Source organism: Helianthus annuus, chromosome 1, assembly GCF_002127325.2.
Source record: "Helianthus annuus cultivar XRQ/B chromosome 1, HanXRQr2.0-SUNRISE, whole genome shotgun sequence".
Classification (NCBI taxonomy): Eukaryota; Viridiplantae; Streptophyta; class Magnoliopsida; order Asterales; family Asteraceae; genus Helianthus; species Helianthus annuus.
Window position 1 is genome coordinate 26,612,757 of NC_035433.2, and position 20,691 is coordinate 26,633,447.

At 39.4% G+C, this 20,691-nt stretch overlaps 1 protein-coding gene across 16 annotated transcripts; it reads right to left on the reverse strand.

The window, feature by feature from the left end:
- Positions 1-491: 491 nt before the first annotated feature.
- Positions 492-5,180, reverse strand: LOC110871782. Of its 16 annotated transcripts, none has more exons than XR_002553937.2 (10): positions 4,872-5,180; positions 4,729-4,803; positions 4,565-4,660; positions 4,360-4,471; positions 3,903-4,095; positions 3,305-3,571; positions 2,593-2,685; positions 2,197-2,333; positions 1,185-1,366; positions 492-1,100 (listed from the first exon to the last, which is right to left on the reverse strand). XR_002553937.2 is itself a non-coding variant. In XM_035977587.1 (7 exons), the coding sequence occupies exons 2-5, from the start codon at positions 4,771-4,773 to the stop codon at positions 3,460-3,462; spliced, it is 441 nt and encodes a 146-aa protein (XP_035833480.1). In that variant the 5' UTR covers positions 4,774-4,803; positions 4,872-5,180; the 3' UTR covers positions 617-1,100; positions 1,185-2,685; positions 3,305-3,459. The 16 variants fall into 16 exon arrangements, 1 of the variants encoding a protein (XP_035833480.1); XR_004867256.1 differs by having other exon boundaries at positions 1,185-1,680; XR_004867241.1 differs by having other exon boundaries at positions 1,185-2,046.
- Between the last annotated feature and the right edge of the window lie 15,511 nt (positions 5,181-20,691).

A 20,691-nucleotide genomic window follows, 5' to 3' on the forward strand; every position in this document is an offset into this window, starting at 1 on the left:
ACAATGTGTTTGACCAATTTTTGGTGTCCCGGGTAATGTCCGATTATTCGGTTGGATACCGTTCCATTAAAGTGTTTAATTATTCCTTAAAGTGCCTTATATATATATATATATATATATATATATATATATATATATATATATATATATATATATACTAGTCATTTACCCGCGCGATGCAGCGGGGGTGACGATTTACAATAGGATACTCGTTTATCCTTAGTTTATCAATTGTCTCGTGATATATTGTATAGTACTTAAGTTAGATTTATTATTCATGACATGTTGGCACTCGTTTTTCTGTTGGGTTGTCGATTCCTTGGTGATATACTTTTGTTAATGTTTTTAGATGTTAGTTTATCAATCTTTCCATCTAATCAATCATAAGTACATAATGTGTTAACCATAATTCATTAATCGATACAAATACGAAATGCAATATGCTGAACATTATAAATTTGCTAACAAAATTACAACGATAAACATTAATCGATAAAAAATAAAATTTATAAATTTGCTAACAATAATTATAACATCATCCTGTCCGGTTCTGCATAGAAACGTATAGTGTTTCACATAGTGTTTTTCGGACGCACACACAAGCTTCACATGGATAAGAACTCAAATCAGCATGTAAAATTTTGAGGATGACATTGACATCTCAACAACAACTGCTAGTTAAAATCAACAGATAAGCATTTCTCATGCGTGTGATTCACATAGTGTTTTTCGGACGCACACACAAAAGCGCCCCCCAAGTTCAGTATTTAAAATGTAACTTGGTATCGCTACACGGGCTTACACCGATGCACAAGGTGCACTGTTAAAAAAAACCATCACTACCGTCATTTTGGAGTACAAATCTACAAATTCAAAGCTAATTATGACGCTTCTCCTGGGATATAACAACAATGGCACCACTATGGCCTTCACCGCCAGCTTCAAAAGCCTTAGAATAACCTTTGTCCCGACTGAAATTGCCCATAATCTGTTCACATGTTGGTTTCTTTAATTTTGTACCCTGCATATTCGTCTTCCTCAACAGCTCCAGCAGTTGAATAGCTTCAGAAGATCATATGCATCCGCCAAGTCACTAAATGCTGCACATACCATCATTGACGTAACATATCAGCAGTTATAAAACGAAATTGGAATGATTTTGATGGGTCGGAAGAAGTGCATACCTACTAATTTATCATCACTTCTGTAAACATCTAACACATGCAAGCCGGCTTCTTTTAATTGTCTGATAATAACTACTGGATTTTTCAAAGCCCATGAATCAGCCAACACCACAACTCCACCAGTTTCACATATTAACTGCACTGCTTCCTCTGGCATCAGGTTCACTACCGCTACATCATAACTAAATAAAACACATTTACTAACCAGTGGGTCAGTTCAGGTATATTCATTCTTTTATAGATCAAACGACTAAACAAAGAATAACTAAAAGTGAAACGGATCGAGTGTCACCAAGGTTTAAAAAAACGGAAAAGAGTTTTGAGGCGTTTTAACTGAGGCGTAAGCCCGAGGCAGAATAAAAAATATATATAAAAATTAGAGAGAGAGAGACCTTAATCTTGAGAGAGAGAGAGAGCTCCAAAATCTTAATCTTGAGAGAGAGAGAGCTCCAAAATCTTAATCTTGAGAGAGAGAGAGAGAGAGAGAGATCCACACCTTTGCAACAAGATATTCAATAACAAATCAAATTCAGATGAAAATAATCAAGAACAAAACAGTAACCAGAATGTGTGGTTTATTGGAAGATATTAGAGAACAAAACATATTCAGATGACTTCTCGCACTGATTTCTAGTAATCTTTTGGGTTCACAAACTCTGTAACCCCAAATTTCTTTGTTGTGGCGACAAAAAAAAAAAAACAACTATAGCTGCACCTTTCGACCAAATCCTTAATCTCGTTTTCAGCCCTTGCTATAGCTGCACCTTTGCCAAACACTATCAATGGCCTCTCCGCTTTTCTAATCGCCAATATCGCCTTCGCTATATCATCATTCGATACGCTCTTAAGCGGTTCTATATATCTATTATTTTCAGCATCATCTAATAACGTATTAGCTTCTAGTTTCTTAAAGTTAAGGGAATTAAGCATGCAAATATAACAGGGACCTGCATACAAATTTAGCAAAAGTCCAAATAAACAAATGTTCAAGTAATTGCTTCAAAAAACTTACCAATATTTGGGACCTGTGATTCATCAAGTGATGAACTCAGGAGCGGTGACTCATCCTCACGAGAAGGCAATGGTTCAGCCATGGTTACGGTCAGACCAGAGTCCACTATGTCATTATGGGTATCAACCTTTTTTTTTCTAATCCACATATTAATAATTGATATGTTACTTGTGAATCCAATAACAATATTAATACAACAATAATCTTTAAATTTGAGAAGACATGTGTCACATATTCAACATGTTTCCTCTTTAAGCTATTTTTATTTGACCCGTTAAGAAAAAAACCCAACCCAAATTGGCCGATTTGTAAGTAAACGGGTCAAGCTTTCCACCTCTAGGAATTATGGAAACTAAAACGTAATAAAAGAAACAGATTCAGATTCACAAAACTTACAACAACAACCACCCCATCATATGAAGCAAGCTCCCTGTTTGTAATAGAAGTCATTGCATCAAATGCATGACCAGCCCGTTCCATCACAATAACCTATAAAACAAAATTATTATGATTCAGCAAACCAAAATTATTATAACAATCATTAATCAAGAATGTGTCTAGTGGTTCCAAATCCATGGCAGCTCAGATGCACTTTTCTGCAGAATAGTTTACACATTTAGTGACAAACATTATTATTATTATAATTATGTTTAGGTCAAAAAGTCTCACACATTATGTTTAGAAGCGGTAACAGGTCAGGAAGGGTTCGGATCAGCTGAGTTCATAAAAAAACCAGGCCGATTTAAAAATTATTATTTCAGTTTGGGTCAGGATAGGTTCATGTCTGGATGGATTTGAGTCAGAATGGGCCAACTTAAAAAATAACCATTTTGGTTCAGACCATGACGTGCATATCTAAATAATGATTAATTCGGGTAAGGACGGGCCAACTTAAATAAAGATTATTTTTGGTTTGGGTATGGATGGGCTGACTATAAAGATGATTTTTGGTTCGGGTAAGGATGGGCCGATTAAAAAATGAGTATTTTTGGTACCAAACAGTAAAAATGCAGCTGTAAAAATGACACCAAAAAATGAACTGCATTACGGAGTATGTATTTTAGATATTGCACTTGTGAAAGTGTTCAATAGATGACATTAAATATACCTCTCTTGTATAAAGTCGAGTAAGAAAATCAGAACTATTGTTCGCCAATCGAGCAAGGAATGCAGGGCCGATCTTATGCTTGGTCATCAGGAGTAGGGATGAGCTCAATACCAACCGGTACCGGTACCGAATATACCCGGTACGGTACCAGGATTTCAGGGTAAGAGAGATAGAGACCAATCCATATTCTTCTGCATCCAAATTGCAAAAGATAATCGTCCTTCGCGGTTTCCAACTTTTCCGCAGCTTCTCAAATCTTTCAGCAACCTGCATTTTATGTAATGATCACAAAAAAAAAATATATAAAGGTGTGCCTGGTGCGACACATGCTAAAATTTTGTACTATGTGTAGAGGCGACAGTTTCGACATGTTTTATGAAAACACAGGTTTCTTGTCTCGAACGGGTACATTGTGTAATTTCTGTAAAAAAAAGTAATCAACATATATTATTTAGTTATATAATTTGAGAAAATAAAAGAAAAGTTTGTTCAGGTTGGAGTGTTGCACCGACTCGGTGTGACACATGCTAAAAAAGTACTCGTTTTGACTGACCCAGCCCACTTATTTCGCCACCAAATATGTGTGAGATGGGTTTACCTCAAGCAGGGCAGCAGTGCCGCTGTTGGGATCAACAGCTCCAAATGTCCAAGCATCCCGTCAACTGCATCCTTTGGAAAGCTGGGTCCGGGTGCTTTCTCTACACAAACGGATTCACTCACGTGAGGACCGGATTCATTTTCACCAATATGCCCGTTTTCAACAGACACAACACCTTCAAATGTTGAAAACCCTGAAGCGGAGAACACAGTAATCAGCCAACAACATTTAAGCTTTCACCTATTTTATCGGATTGCAAGAATCAAGCTTTAAGGGCTCCATAAACACCAATTTGCAAATACTAACGAAAAAAATACAACCAAAAACTTCTAGAAATAATTTATCTCGAATCAAGTAAGGAATCGGGTCACTTTCACGCAGCCTCCAGCATAACTTGATTTCAATATGAATCACACACTTCAATATTTGCCAATTCATTAAACACAGTTTATTATACCCAAAGTTCCATTCAGCACAAGCATATGGGCCTATTCTGAGATGAACATACAGTCCAGCCTCCTTAATTAGGTTAATGAACTTAACCAGATCATACTGTCTTCAAAATAATACTGAAAAAAAAAACATGAAAGTTAATAAACAAAAAATAATTCCTTTCCCTTGAAGAAACACAGTTTAAAAAAAATAAAAAAATAAATACTCACTTTACCAGGTTGTGGTTCATGCCCATTCCAGAAAACATAAGTCTGAATAACATCCAGAACTCCTTCTTTAGCATTCTGAATGAGATCTGGCCACATCTGAAACATAAAAAAACACAAAACACATAAAAAAGCCTATAAATTTAAACAAAAATAAATCTACTTACAAATAAACCATAGATCTGGCCAGATCTTCCACCCACAACCACCATCGTTGACGAACCCACAACCAAACGGAAGATCTGAAACATTACCCAGATTAGATTCAAATAACAAAAAAAAAGATATGGTAAAAAGAAAGGTACCCTACAGTCAAACCAGTAGATCTGGTGTCGGATCTACTGAGATAGTGTCGGATCTTGAAGCCACCGGGAAAGAAGCCATAGAAATCGATCTGGTGTCAGATCTGGTGTCGAATCTGCTAAGATAGCGTCGGATCTACAGAGAAACCCTAGATCATGAAACGACTGGTTTCTCAGTGAAACCCTAGATCATGAAGCGACTGTTGGAGTGGAGAAGGGGAGAAGACGGTGATGGCGACGACCGGTTCCATGGATGAAAGGTGGAGGAGCTAGGGTTTGTAGAGAAAGGTGGAGCGGCGGATGAAACGAATTGTGGTTTAGATAGAGTGATAGAAAGATTATATTGGATCCATCAAAGTAAAACGGGTCAAGTTGATCCGGGTAAGATCCGCGTGGGTATCAGCATGTGTTGAAAGCAATTTTTCAACACTTTGTGCTTAACAGGTTGTACAATGAGCTTCAAAGACTTGTAAAGTGGCAAATGACCATTTCTATCCTTCCTATATGCTTTATATAGTATATATATATATATATATATATATATATATATATATATATATATATATATATATATATATATATATATATATATATATATATATATATATATATATATATATATTTGTAATACAATTAATCCCCGGCACTTAGCACAGTATACAGGACCATTCTGCCATATTTTTGCACCTTACTAGCATATTGCGTTGCTAAATTTTATTAGCAAATGCAGAATTCTGCACTTAAAGTGTGTTTTAGGCACTTCCCGGCACTTTAACTATCACCTAGTGACGCAGTTTTATGGTCCTCTCTTCCCTACACTCCATACTAGTGTAATACCCTGTCCTTGGCTCATACTGGCCTCAAAACACTGTCTGTCTATTGCTGGCATTGTCAGCATATTTCTGAATTATCCTTTCAGTGTGCTAACTGTGCTATGTGCATCAAGTATGTCACTAAAGTTCACGAGTAATAAATGAAGTGACGGTATGAAGTATGATGCATATGCATGTATGATACAAAAATCATAAAGCAGTTTAAATTGTCAGTTTTAATCAAGCACAGTAATTAAGCACATAATTAACATTAATTAATTGTACGGACGCACGCAAATCTGACGGTTGTCACATTCTCCCCCCGTTAAGAAAATTTCGTCCTCGAAATTTGTACTACCTTAACTCCTTAGGGTCACATTATGCATGTATGTATGTGGATAATACCGAGGTAGATAATCACAAAGACCGAATTAAACCTTGATCACATCAGATGAATCCACGTATATATTACAACACGAATCCAATAGTTAAGAGGTGTGTGCTTTTAGCATTTGGTGTCGAAGGTACAAGACGTATCGACGTATAGTCTAGTGTAATCCAGTTACAGGGGTTCCACAAAAGACGAGTTTTGTCCAATAAGATTCTTAAGCGATTGGTCGCAGTATGCAAATTTTCACAGACTACAGCATCCGCTATATGAACTCAACATCAACAACTTGAATATGAAAATAATCTGTCAACTTCCGAATAAATGAATCGCAAGGTTTAGTGTGTTGACAATTTTTTATTTGCAAAAGTACGCCGAATGAATCCAAGTGAATCTGGTGTATCATTGTCTTGATTTGTAGTTGCATCAGAACTGTTTGAAGTGTAACATTTGTGCTTGTAATCATCATGAACAGTTCAATTATCAATAAAATAATGTTATTTGATCCCAATGTTTGTTTCATTGTGTTTTACATTTTTCGTGTTTTGACTTTTATTCAATTCCAAACTCTACATCGCTTTCTGGAGCATTATACGCAAACTGGTGCGTAAACGTACTCAGTTTAATGCGACAAATACTCCGGAACATCAACATATACTCAACATACCTTAAATAACCTTTACATAACTTAGAAATAAGTTTTGAAGGCTTTGGTATAGCAAAAACAAGTTAATTCGCTTACAGGGACTAAACTTGACAAACTGCGAAAGTATGTCAATTTGAACTGTAACGAACATTCCGGAACATGTCCATAAGTTAAACATACCATAAATATCCTTTAACATAGCTTAGAAATAGGCTTTGAGGGGTTTGGTATGCTAAAACAAACTTTTGGATCATTCAGGGGCTAAAAGTGTCAAAAAGTGCACAAGTTTGCACTTTCGCGCATAACTTACGTTCTGAATACATCCGGACATCCAAAAATTTATGTAAGCATCCTTATATTATGCCTTAGTGATTGGCATGAGAAAAATCCATTCGTCGCGTCATTTGGATCGTCTTTCACGCTTATGCGCATTTCGTCGTAATTAAGCGAACATCGCGATCGTACGGCCAAACGAACCGACATCCGACATATTTTTGGGCATGTTTCATGTCCACAATGTTTAGGCATCATTTTTGGGCCTTAAAGGTGACTTTACAAGTCTTAAAGGGGCTGGAAATAGCTTAAAAACGCAACAGGGGCTGAATACTAAATTCTGCAAGTGGTGCAGATCAGACGGGGCTAGGCGACCCGCGTAAGACCTGCACCCACTTTCACGCGGGCCGCGTGAACATGTCTGACAGCAGATTCTGCATTTAATGCAGAATCTGGCCTTTCGTTCGATCAAAGGGCGATGCCTTTTCACCCAAATGAAGGGCCAAGGGTCAAATACACTGAATCTAACCTCTGGACACGTGTACGCACGAGATCAAAGCACGTTATTCGATAAAACGATCCTAACGGTTCCACCTTTCCTATAAATACCCCCCCCCTTTTTGTGTAAAAACCCACAAATCAGATCTAAATGCTCTAAGTTGATGCTTATGCTTCATACCTGAGCTATTGGATCTTGATTAGCACTCGGGGACCCTCCATAAGTCTTCTTTCGCTCTTTTATTCGCTTTTCGAGTCCGAAAGTCAACGTTTTGTTGACTTTCTGCATTGACCAGCTTATGGTCGATGCGAAGTTCATGGAACTTCATAACGTGAGCGTGATCACGATGGTTATGGTCCATAGTGACCATACCTACTGATCACCACGTTATCTAGGCTCAGTGACGAGTCGTAGTTTCGGCCAAAATAGGCATTCTTGCATATTTTGTAACCAAACTACTCGTGGGCATCAAAGCCGTTTGTTTTGATGTCAAACCTGTTTTCAAACTTAGTTAAGCATGTTCTAACATGCTTAGCTCGTCACTTTTAGTTTAGTGCTTATATAGGGTCGTAAGGTAAGCGATCTAAACCATCGCTTATGCTTTCGAACCCGACCCATTTGGTCGGTCATTAGGACCCGACCAAAACACATTAGGTGACCATAGCTATAACCTTCCGAGGTTATACCTTGTGGTCACGATGTTAGGCGTTCCAGACGCGTTCTACGCGAACGACGCGTAAGGTGGCATAAGCTACCTAAACGGGTCGTGATGGACCGTAAGCACCTAGGTTAAGTTTCATTTTAGTATGTAGGCTTTGTTAAACCATATTACACGAGTCTCCATACTCGTTTGGTTTTCGAACCCGCGTACTGTCCGATCCTTCCGATTTGGTCCGGTATATTAACATAAGCTACCTATTAGGTGCCGTTGATATTCCGTGATCTTTAGCACTATTTGGTTATTATACAAGGAACACAAAGCAATCTCAGGTGAGTACATAGAACCCCTCTTTTACTGTTTTCCAACTGTTTTGGGGTGAAACACATGTGCCTACCTGTTACATTCATGCTTTCCATGTTTTCACATCATATGCCTGCTATGTTGTTAGTACATTATAGTACACGATTTCATTACATTTTATGCTATGTATGCCCATTGTGTGCGTACTTAGTACATTGCTTTACATAAACATTTCTGTTGCATATGTTTACTCAGCATATGGACACATCGATTTACATGAACATTTCTGTTGCATATGTTTACTCAGCATATGGACACATTGATTTACATAAACAATTCTGTTGCATATGTTTACTCAGCATATGGACACATTGATTTACATGAACATTTCTGCTGCATATGTTTACTCAGCATATGGGCACATGCCTTCATTTTGTTATGACATTTGGTTTGTTTAACATGGGACAATACATTCATTAACACTAGCTACGCCGTTCGTTAGTAGGTAGTGGTACCATAGGAATTGATAACTCCCATCCCTGAAGTCCTGGGTTTGATAGGACTGGAAGGAATGACCGAATTCGATATACATAACTTAGATAAACCTTTAATTTGTTTAAGGGTTTATCGCCGCAGTCTCAAGGCTTGGATGTATGCATAGTTTACAATACCACATAAATGTTAATATCAATAGAGCATGCATTTTCCGCAGAACATAACGTTGATTTAAACCACGTTTTACTTCAACGACTTGTTTTGTGCATATGGTTTAAGTTGATACATTTCGCTTACCATACATGATACATTTTGGGATGCACATTACATGATTTACATTGAACATAAACACGTCGACATTGACATACACATTTGGTGGTTTACATTTGAACATAAACATTTGACATGGTTTACAATAACACTTGACATTTGGTTTACACATGAACAATTTACATGGTGGATTGGTTTGGGTAAATAATTTAAGTAACGTGGCGTATGTAATATGATACAAACATGGTGGATACACCGCTGGTACTTCCTATATATAAATGTTTGTATAATATTACATATCATGGCGTTATCTAAGTCATTTCAGATTATACACATTACATCTTACATAGATAACATATTCTTCACAAGACATTATTTTCACAAACAACTTATCTTATTCAACTCATTTTACTTGGTTATTCGTTTAACCTTGCACTTATCTATACATATCGTTTGATGTTATCGTTTTTCAAATGGTTTACAAAGCAAAACAAACTACAAGGTTCATGACTGACTGTTATTAAACATTTCTTTAAACACAAGTCATGAATCCCATTTTCACAAAACCTATGTATCTCACAGGCATTTTTATGCTGACGTACCTACTTTCACATGTGTTTTCAGGAGCTGTTCCATAGGACGATGAACACGACACTAGGGCGGACCTGTGCCTTAGAGACTAAAAACGAAGCTAGACTAGTTTAATCATGCTATAAACTTTGTATTTTCCTGTTTTGAAACAATGGAACACTCTTGTCAATAAATAAAATGTAACTTTAATTTCCATGGTTGTATAACAATTAATTCTGTCCACGACACTCCCCGGCGTTTCCGCCGCGGTTGCATGTTATACGCGGCCGGGGTGTGATAGAAGAGTTGGTATCAGAGCCAATGGTTATAGGGAATTAGGTTATTAGTAATGCTTTGACCTAGACTATAACTTTAGGACCCTAACACAAGTTATCTTGTGTTTAGAGTTTAAAACATGCACATCACCTATCCTTAGGTGATAACCACAACGGGAACTTCGGTTCCGAATCCGCTTTGAAAATTAATCATCTGTTCTAGGATGATTGATTACTAGGTTTTGAACCCTCTATTATAAGGTTTTGAACCCCTTTGGATTTTCAAAAATCCCGTCAAAGTTTTGGGTTAATAGTGTGAACACGTGCGAACTGGAAGAGTGAATGCCTGTACCCTGGGTTTTCTGTCTAAGGCTAGAGTGTTCGTACAAATCCACATAATCGGACCAGTCACTCTTACCTGGGAACTCTTGGGGTGAGTGTTCACTTATAGGCGAGCATGTCTTCGCGATACACTAATCCTGACCCATTTACTTTGACTAGACATTTCACGTCGCTTATTTGCTTTGCGATGCATAACCGCCATCCTTGCTTTTGATTGCTTTTGCTTCATCTCATTCTCTTCATCCAATCATCTCACTCGTTTCATTTCATGTTTTTCCCTTCTAGAATGCCTCCTCGACGCGACAACCAGATAGCTACTGCCGAGCTGGCGGAGATTATTGCGCAGCAGATGGCTGCTCAATTTCCGAATCTCTTTACTCAATGGAACCAGGCCAACAACAACAATGGTACATGCAAATACAAGGATTTTAACCAGGCTAAGCCACTCAAGTTTAGTGGTTCTGAAGGAGCAACTGGGCTTCTTCAGTGGTTCGAGAGCATCGAGAACACTTTTCGCCATGTGCAGTGTCCGGATAATCGCAAGGTCGAGTTTTCATCAAGCGTGTTTCAGAAGAGGGCTCTAACATGGTGGAATGGGGTTATGAGAGATCAAGGTGCAGAAGTTGCTTTAGCTCAGACATGGGCTCAACTGAGAGCTCTTATGATGAGGGAGTTCTGTCCTCGTCATGAGCAACGAGCATTGGAGAAGGAATTTGATGTGTTGAAGCAAGATAGTGGCGAGCACAGGGCTTATACAGATAGGTTTGAGGAGCTGAGTCTTCTTTGCCCGAATATGGTTACCCCACTCGATAAGGCCATCGAAAGATACATCGACGGCCTACCTGACTCAGTACAAGACATCCTTACTGGTAGCAACCCTACCACACTTCGTCAGGCAATCGAGTTATCAGCGACGTTGACTGAGTCGCAGATCCGAAAGAATAAACTACACAGGAAGGGTGACAAGGGCAAGAAGCAGTCGGCTGACAAGGAGGATAGTAAGAAAGATCAGAACAAGAAGGGAAAGGACTCTGGTTCCTCAAAGAGGTCAAAGAAGCGTAAGGCTTCCCAAAATTTTGCTGTCACTGCCCAAGCAAACCAGGCAGCTCCCAACCAGCCTCCAGCAAAGAAACCCTACTCAGGAAGTGCACCTTTGTGCAATCGATGCAACAGTCACCACCAGCCACAATATCAGTGCCGTTTCTGTACTAACTGTGGGAAGTCGGGTCATCTTGCCGATGTTTGTCGGTTTGCTCAGAACCGCGCAGTCCAGAACCCTGCCCAACAGGTTGCTCAACAACAGGGTCAGGCTGCACGACCAAACTACCCACCAGGTGCTTGTTATAATTGTGGGGATCTGACCCACTACAGAAATCGGTGTCCAAGGCTAGCCAACCAGAACCAGAATGCAAACCAAAATCAGCCACAGGCTCGAGGTCGAGTCTTTAACATGAATGCACAAGAAGCACAAGCAGACAACGAAGTGGTGAACGGTACGTTCTTTATTAATAATCAGCCAGCATCTGTTCTTTTTGATTCGGGTGCCGACAAGAGTTTCGTGTCATTGTCTTTCGAGACAATGCTTCGCGTGTCTAGAACGAAACTAGGTAAACCTTTGACAGTAGAGGTTGCCAGTGGTAAACCCATTGTTCTAAATTCTGTTCTACGCAACTGCCAGTTGAATCTTAACGACCATATTTTTCCTATTGACCTCACGCCAATGCAACTTGGAAGCTTCGACGTTATTGTGGGAATGGATTGGTTATCTAAGCATCGCGCAGAGATAGTATGTTCTGAGAAGATTGTTCGTATACCGCTGTCGACAGGCGAGATCCTACAAGTTCGTGGTGAGAAGCCTGCCGGTGGTCTCAAACTCATGTCTTGTTTTAAAGCACGGAAGTATCTGCGAAAGCACTATGTGGCTTTCTTAGCACATGTTACAGCAAATAAAGGCAAGGATAAGCCTATTTCAGATATTCCTGTCGTTCGGGATTATTCCGAAGTATTCCCTGAAGACTTACCTGGTCTACCTCCAGCACGCCAAGTCGAGTTCCGTATTGATCTCGTACCTGGTGCAAGTCCCGTTGCCAGAGCTCCATATCGTCTTGCACCGTCCGAGATGCAAGAGTTGTCTAAACAGCTGCAGGAACTCTCCGACAAAGGTTTTATCCGTCCTAGCTTTTCACCTTGGGGTGCTCCCATTCTCTTTGTAAAGAAGAAGGATGGATCTTTTAGGATGTGTATCGATTATCGTGAGCTTAACAAGCTTACCATCAAAAATCGATATCCCCTACCTCGCATTGATGACCTCTTTGACCAGTTGCAAGGCGCTTCTTATTTTTCAAAGATTGATCTACGATCTGGATATCATCAGCTTCGTGTACATGAAGAAGACATTCCCAAGACAGCGTTCCGTACTCGTTATGGACATTATGAGTTCACAGTCATGCCATTTGGTTTGACTAATGCTCCTGCTGTTTTCATGGACTTAATGAATAGGGTCTGCAAGCCGTATTTAGATAAGTTCATCATCGTTTTCATTGACGACATTTTGATATATTCTAAGACGCGAGCTGATCATGAGCAACATCTTCGTCTTACATTGGAACTCCTAAAGAAAGAACAACTTTTCGCCAAATTCTCCAAGTGTGAATTCTGGCTTAAAGAGGTTCAATTCTTAGGACATATTGTCAACGAACAAGGTATTCATGTAGATCACTCCAAGATCAGTGCGATTAAGGATTGGGATACACCTACTACCCCTACTGAAGTTCGTTCTTTTCTTGGTCTAGCGGGTTATTACCGCCGCTTCATAGAAAATTTCTCGAAGATTGCAGTTCCTCTAACTGCTCTAACTCAGAAGAACAAGCCATTTGATTGGGGAGTCAAACAAGAGGAAGCGTTTCAGACCTTGAAACAAAAGCTTTGCGACGCACCTGTCCTAACATTGCCTGAGGGCAATGATGATTTCGTCGTTTATTGCGATGCATCTAAATTAGGACTTGGCTGCGTCCTGATGCAAAGAAACAAAGTCATAGCATACGCATCAAGGCAGTTAAAGATTCATGAGAAGAACTACACCACTCATGATCTAGAGTTGGGTGCAGTTGTCTTCGCTCTCAAAATCTGGAGACACTACTTGTATGGTACAAAATGTGTGGTTTTCACTGACCACAAAAGTCTTCAACATATCTTCAATCAAAAGGAACTCAACATGAGGCAAAGACGTTGGGTTGAACTTCTAAACGACTACGACTGCGAGATTCGCTACCATCCTGGTAAGGCGAATGTCGTAGCCGATGCATTGAGTCGCAAGGAACGTATTAAGCTTCATTGTGTACGTGTCCAATCTGTTGTTCAAACCGATATCCAAGCCCGTATTTCTCAGGCTCAACAAGCCTGTGTTTCACAAGGTTTAATGGATAAGGAATTTCCTTATCACATAACACCTGCTCTTGAACTGAAAGACAATGGATCGTACTATTTCATGGACCGTTTGTGGGTCCCAAGCCAAGATGATCTTCGTACCTTGCTTATGGATGAAGCCCATAAGTCTCGTTATTCCATTCATCCTGGCTCAGATAAGATGTATAAGGATCTTCGTATTCAGTATTGGTGGCCTGGTATGAAGAAAGACATTGCCTTATACGTATCCAAATGCCTTACTTGTCTTAAGGTTAAGGCTGAACATCAGCGTCCTTCTGGCTTATTGGAACAACCAGAGATCCCAGTTTGGAAATGGGAAAACATTACTATGGATCTTATTACCAAACTCCCGCGCACAAAGAAAGGTCACGATGCCATCTGGGTAGTCGTTGATCGTCTTACCAAGTCAGCACATTTCTTGCCAATCCGTGAGGATTATTCAGCTGACAGACTTGCTCAAATCTACGTAGATGAAATTGTAGCTAGACATGGTGTTCCTTTGAGCATCATTTCTGACAGAGATGCTCGTTTCACTTCTCATTTTTGGAGAACCATGCAATCCGCTATGGGGTCCCAACTTAATCTGAGCACAGCTTATCATCCGCAAACGGATGGTCAATCTGAAAGAACAATCCAGACACTGGAGGATATGCTCAGAGCTTGTGTGATCGACTTTGGTGGTAGTTGGGATTCACATCTTCCGTTGATTGAATTCTCCTACAACAACAGTTATCACTCCAGCATCAACATGGCTCCTTTCGAGGCTCTCTATGGTCGAAAATGTCGTTCACCAGTCTGCTGGAATGAGATTGGCGAGGCTCAACTTACTGGACCTGCCCTCATTTTAGAGACAACAGAAAAGGTAAAGAAAGTTCGTGATAACCTTCAGACAGCTAGAAGCCGTCAAAAGAGTTACGCGGACCTAAAACGCAAACCCTTGGATTTTCAAGTCGGTGATCGTGTATTACTTAAGGTCTCACCTTGGAAAGGTGTGATCAGATTCGGAAAGAAAGGAAAACTTGCACCTAGATATGTTGGACCATTCAAGATCGTCGAAAGAATCGGTAAGGTAGCCTACAGACTTGAGTTACCTCCTGAACTTGGAAATGTTCATCCAACCTTTCACGTGTCCAATCTCAAGAGGTGTTTAGCTGATGAAAACCTCCACATACCGCTTGACGAAATTCGTGTTGATGAAACACTGAAATTTGTTGAGAAACCGGTAGAAATCATGGAACGTGAAGTCAAGTGGCTCAAACGCAAGCGCATTCCTTTGGTCAAGGTTCGTTGGGAATCTAAGCGTGGACCCGAGTTTACTTGGGAACGTGAAGATCAAATGAAGGCAAAATATCCGCATCTTTTTCAATCAGTTTCCTCTAAATAAATTTCGGGACGAAATTTCCACAAGTAGGGGAGACTGTAACATTTGTGCTTGTAATCATCATGAACAGTTCAATTATCAATAAAATAATGTTATTTGATCCCAATGTTTGTTTCATTGTGTTTTACATTTTTCGTGTTTTGACTTTTATTCAATTCCAAACTCTACATCGCTTTCTGGAGCATTATACGCAAACTGGTGCGTAAACGTACTCAGTTTAATGCGACAAATACTCCGGAACATCAACATATACTCAACATACCTTAAATAACCTTTACATAACTTAGAAATAAGTTTTGAAGGCTTTGGTATAGCAAAAACAAGTTAATTCGCTTACAGGGACTAAACTTGACAAACTGCGAAAGTATGTCAATTTGAACTGTAACGAACATTCCGGAACATGTCCATAAGTTAAACATACCATAAATATCCTTTAACATAGCTTAGAAATAGGCTTTGAGGGGTTTGGTATGCTAAAACAAACTTTTGGATCATTCAGGGGCTAAAAGTGTCAAAAAGTGCACAAGTTTGCACTTTCGCGCATAACTTACGTTCTGAATACATCCGGACATCCAAAAATTTATGTAAGCATCCTTATATTATGCCTTAGTGATTGGCATGAGAAAAATCCATTCGTCGCGTCATTTGGATCGTCTTTCACGCTTATGCGCATTTCGTCGTAATTAAGCGAACATCGCGATCGTACGGCCAAACGAACCGACATCCGACATATTTTTGGGCATGTTTCATGTCCACAATGTTTAGGCATCATTTTTGGGCCTTAAAGGTGACTTTACAGGTCTTAAAGGGGCTGGAAATAGCTTAAAAACGCAACAGGGGCTGAATACGTAAATTCTGCAAGTGGTGCAGATCAGACGGGGCTAGGCGACCCGCGTAAGACCTGCACCCACTTTCACGCGGGCCGCGTGAACATGTCTGACAGTAGATTCTGCATTTAATGCAGAATCTGGCCTTTCGTTCGATCAAAGGGCGATGCCTTTTCACCCAAATGAAGGGCCAAGGGTCAAATACACTGAATCTAACCTCTGGACACGTGTACGCACGAGATCAAAGCACGTTATTCGATAAAACGATCCTAACGGTTCCACCTTTCCTATAAATACCCCCCCCCCTTTTTGTGTAAAAACCCACAAATCAGATCTAAATGCTCTAAGTTGATGCTTATGCTTCATACCTGAGCTATTGGATCTTGATTAGCACTCGGGGACCCTCCGTAAGTCTTCTTTCGCTCTTTTATTCGCTTTTCGAGTCCGAAAGTCAACGTTTTGTTGACTTTCTGCATTGACCAGCTTATGGTCGATGCGAAGTTCATGGAACTTCATAACGTGAGCGTGATCACGATGGTTATGGTCCATAGTGACCATACCTACTGATCACCACGTTATCTAGGCTCAGTGACGAGTCGTAGTTTCGGCCAAAATAGGCATTCTTGCATATTTTGTAACCAAACTACTCGTGGGCATCAAAGCCGTTTGTTTTGATGTCAAACCTGTTTTCAAACTTAGTTAAGCATGTTCTAACATGCTTAGCTCGTCACTTTTAGTTTAGTGCTTATATAGGGTCGTAAGGTAAGCGATCTAAACCATCGCTTATGCTTTCGAACCCGACCCATTTGGTCGGTCATTAGGACCCGACCAAAACACATTAGGTGACCATAGCTATAACCTTCCGAGGTTATACCTTGTGGTCACGATGTTAGGCGTTCCAGACGCGTTCTACGCGAACGACGCGTAAGGTGGCATAAGCTACCTAAACGGGTCGTGATGGACCGTAAGCACCTAGGTTAAGTTTCATTTTAGTATGTAGGCTTTGTTAAACCATATTACACGAGTCTCCATACTCGTTTGGTTTTCGAACCCGCGTACTGTCCGATCCTTCCGATTTGGTCCGGTATATTAACATAAGCTACCTATTAGGTGCCGTTGATATTCCGTGATCTTTAGCACTATTTGGTTATTATACAAGGAACACAAAGCAATCTCAGGTGAGTACATAGAACCCCTCTTTTACTGTTTTCCAACTGTTTTGGGGTGAAACACATGTGCCTACCTGTTACATTCATGCTTTCCATGTTTTCACATCATATGCCTGCTATGTTGTTAGTACATTATAGTACACGATTTCATTACATTTTATGCTATGTATGCCCATTGTGTGCGTACTTAGTACATTGCTTTACATAAACATTTCTGTTGCATATGTTTACTCAGCATATGGACACATCGATTTACATGAACATTTCTGTTGCATATGTTTACTCAGCATATGGACACATTGATTTACATAAACATTTCTGTTGCATATGTTTACTCAGCATATGGGCACATGCCTTCATTTTGTTATGACATTTGGTTTGTTTAACATGGGACAATACATTCATTAACACTAGCTACGCCGTTCGTTAGTAGGTAGTGGTACCATAGGAATTGACAACTCCCATCCCTGAAGTCCTGGGTTTGATAGGACTGGAAGGAATGACCGAATTCGATATACATAACTTAGATAAACCTTTAATTTGTTTAAGGGTTTATCGCCGCAGTCTCAAGGCTTGGATGTATGCATAGTTTACAATACCACATAAATGTTAATATCAATAGAGCATGCATTTTCCGCAGAACATAACGTTGATTTAAACCACGTTTTACTTCAACGACTTGTTTTGTGCATATGGTTTAAGTTGATACATTTCGCTTACCATACATGATACATTTTGGGATGCACATTACATGATTTACATTGAACATAAACACGTCGACATTGACATACACATTTGGTGGTTTACATTTGAACATAAACATTTGACATGGTTTACAATAACACTTGACATTTGGTTTACACATGAACAATTTACATGGTGGATTGGTTTGGGTAAATAATTTAAGTAACGTGGCGTATGTAATATGATACAAACATGGTGGATACACCGCTGGTACTTCCTATATATAAATGTTTGTATAATATTACATATCATGGCGTTATCTAAGTCATTTCAGATTATACACATTACATCTTACATAGATAACATATTCTTCACAAGACATTATTTTCACAAACAACTTATCTTATTCAACTCATTTTACTTGGTTATTCGTTTAACCTTGCACTTATCTATACATATCGTTTGATGTTATCGTTTTTCAAATGGTTTACAAAGCAAAACAAACTACAAGGTTCATGACTGACTGTTATTAAACATTTCTTTAAACACAAGTCATGAATCCCATTTTCACAAAACCTATGTATCTCACAGGCATTTTTATGCTGACGTACCTACTTTCACATGTGTTTTCAGGAGCTGTTCCATAGGACGATGAACACGACACTAGGGCGGACCTGTGCCTTAGAGACTAAAAACGAAGCTAGACTAGTTTAATCATGCTATAAACTTTGTATTTTCCTGTTTTGAAACAATGGAACACTCTTGTCAATAAATAAAATGTAACTTTAATTTCCATGGTTGTATAACAATTAATTCTGTCCACGACACTCCCCGGCGTTTCCGCCGCGGTTGCATGTTATACGCGGCCGGGGTGTGACATGAAGGACAAGTCACAGAAAAATATGTGTAGTTTTCTGTGAAACAGTTGACCATGATTAGTACGAGCTAATGACGAGGTTCAATAATAGTGGTGACTGAACAAGTTCACCGTGTCTGAAATCAAATGAAAGTGCACAGAGACAATCCGAAGATTAGATTTACACAATGTCATATAGTTTTTAATTAAATACGGAACATCAAAGAGCCACTGTTTTTTATCGCAGGTGAAAGAGTATCATGTACCGCAAGGTATTCAATAGACATTGAAAGAATCGTTAGGAGGTACATTGTGTTATGAAATGAATCTATGTACCATTGCCTTAACACACAACTGTGTTGAGACCGCGTTAATCGTGATAAACGAGACGGATTTAGAGCAAATAAATAATTTAAATCCGTGTATGAAATGAGTAACCAAATTAGCGCAAGCTCAATTTTGTGAAATCATCTCCATAAGGTATTGAAACCAACAAATGATTTAGTGGGATCGTAGACCAACCAAGTCCACTCTGACTCGAAACAAAAGAACCTTTGCAAAATGTTTGAATATGATGCTCTCAACACATCATATGGCGTCTTAAATTGAATATGTGAAATGAATAAGTCCAAGCAACTAAACTTAGTTTTAGCATAACCCGACAATGAACGTATGTATCAACAAAGGAATCTCGGCATGGTAACAAAAATAAACCATGAATGTAACTTGAAATAAAAGAAGTTTCTAGAGAGTGTGTTGACTTGATAGCAAAAGAGCCAACAATTACGATAATGTAGGTCATTCGAATCATAAATCAGTAGCTAGCTTTTAGCAAAATAAAATTTGAACTTTAATGAAGCGTTTATTCGAAATGAAACCGCATGCGTATTAAAAAGGTGCATGCATAACATATAAGTTTTCAAGTAATGCCACAATGAGTGTTTGCTAAAATGGAGAAATGACCAAGTATTCGAAGCAAATGGGTGTTCGCTCTCAGCGAGGAAGAGTAATCAACACGATGCGACTACCATTAAGGGGAGTAGAGATGCAAACATCTACTCGCTAGAAGCAAAAGTGAAGATTTCAACAAAAGACGTTCAAGTACTTTCTATTTTGTTAACTGAATTGGCATCTATGTCAGGTTAATGGGGTTTAATGGAGTTAACAGATGTGGTTCCTAAGTAATAACCCTTACGAGTTTGGTCTGGGTTTCCCAAAGACCCTAAGTACATGTCTCCTAGATTCTCAGAGTTTCGTATTCGGTGTAAGGTTTCTCTGTGCATCTTGTAGAAAACACCATTTTTGTGTATGTTCAAAACAAGTTATTGTCCCACAATTTTCCACGGTATACTTTCTTCCTGAATTCCCAGCTAAGAATGCTCGATCATCGATCAGTCGTGAAGTAGTAGTTGGATCCTCACAGTTAGTTACATAAGTAAGTCGTTAATCCTTAGCAGGAGTCACCGACTCTCGTGGGTTAGCTCGTTCGGATACAGGTTGTTTGATGTTCGTATGAAAGCTATTGTCCTTCTTATTGACAAGCAGAATTGGGGTTACCCAAAAGGGAATTTTGGTCTGTTATCTTCCTTCTCTATCAACCACTGAGGTTGCACTGCCAATCCTTGCATCTCCGAAGGTGTAAGTCGCTAAGGTGCATCGACTACAGGCGCGACGCCTGGAATCAAATTGATGCGAAATTTGACTAGTCGTTGAGGAGATAATTCTGGTGAGTCTTCGGGAAAGACTTCAGGATATTTCTTTATCACAGTGGTATCTTCGAGTTTTGGTTCTTCGGCTCCCTTGTCCATGACATGAGCCACGAAAAACTACACATCCTTTACACAACAACTTTTGTGCCTTCAAGCAATTAGTAGTTTGTAGAGGCGTATCCTTCTTCATGGGTCATGATCGTTCCTTCATTCGCCATCGGGATGCGGATATCAATCTCCGCTCG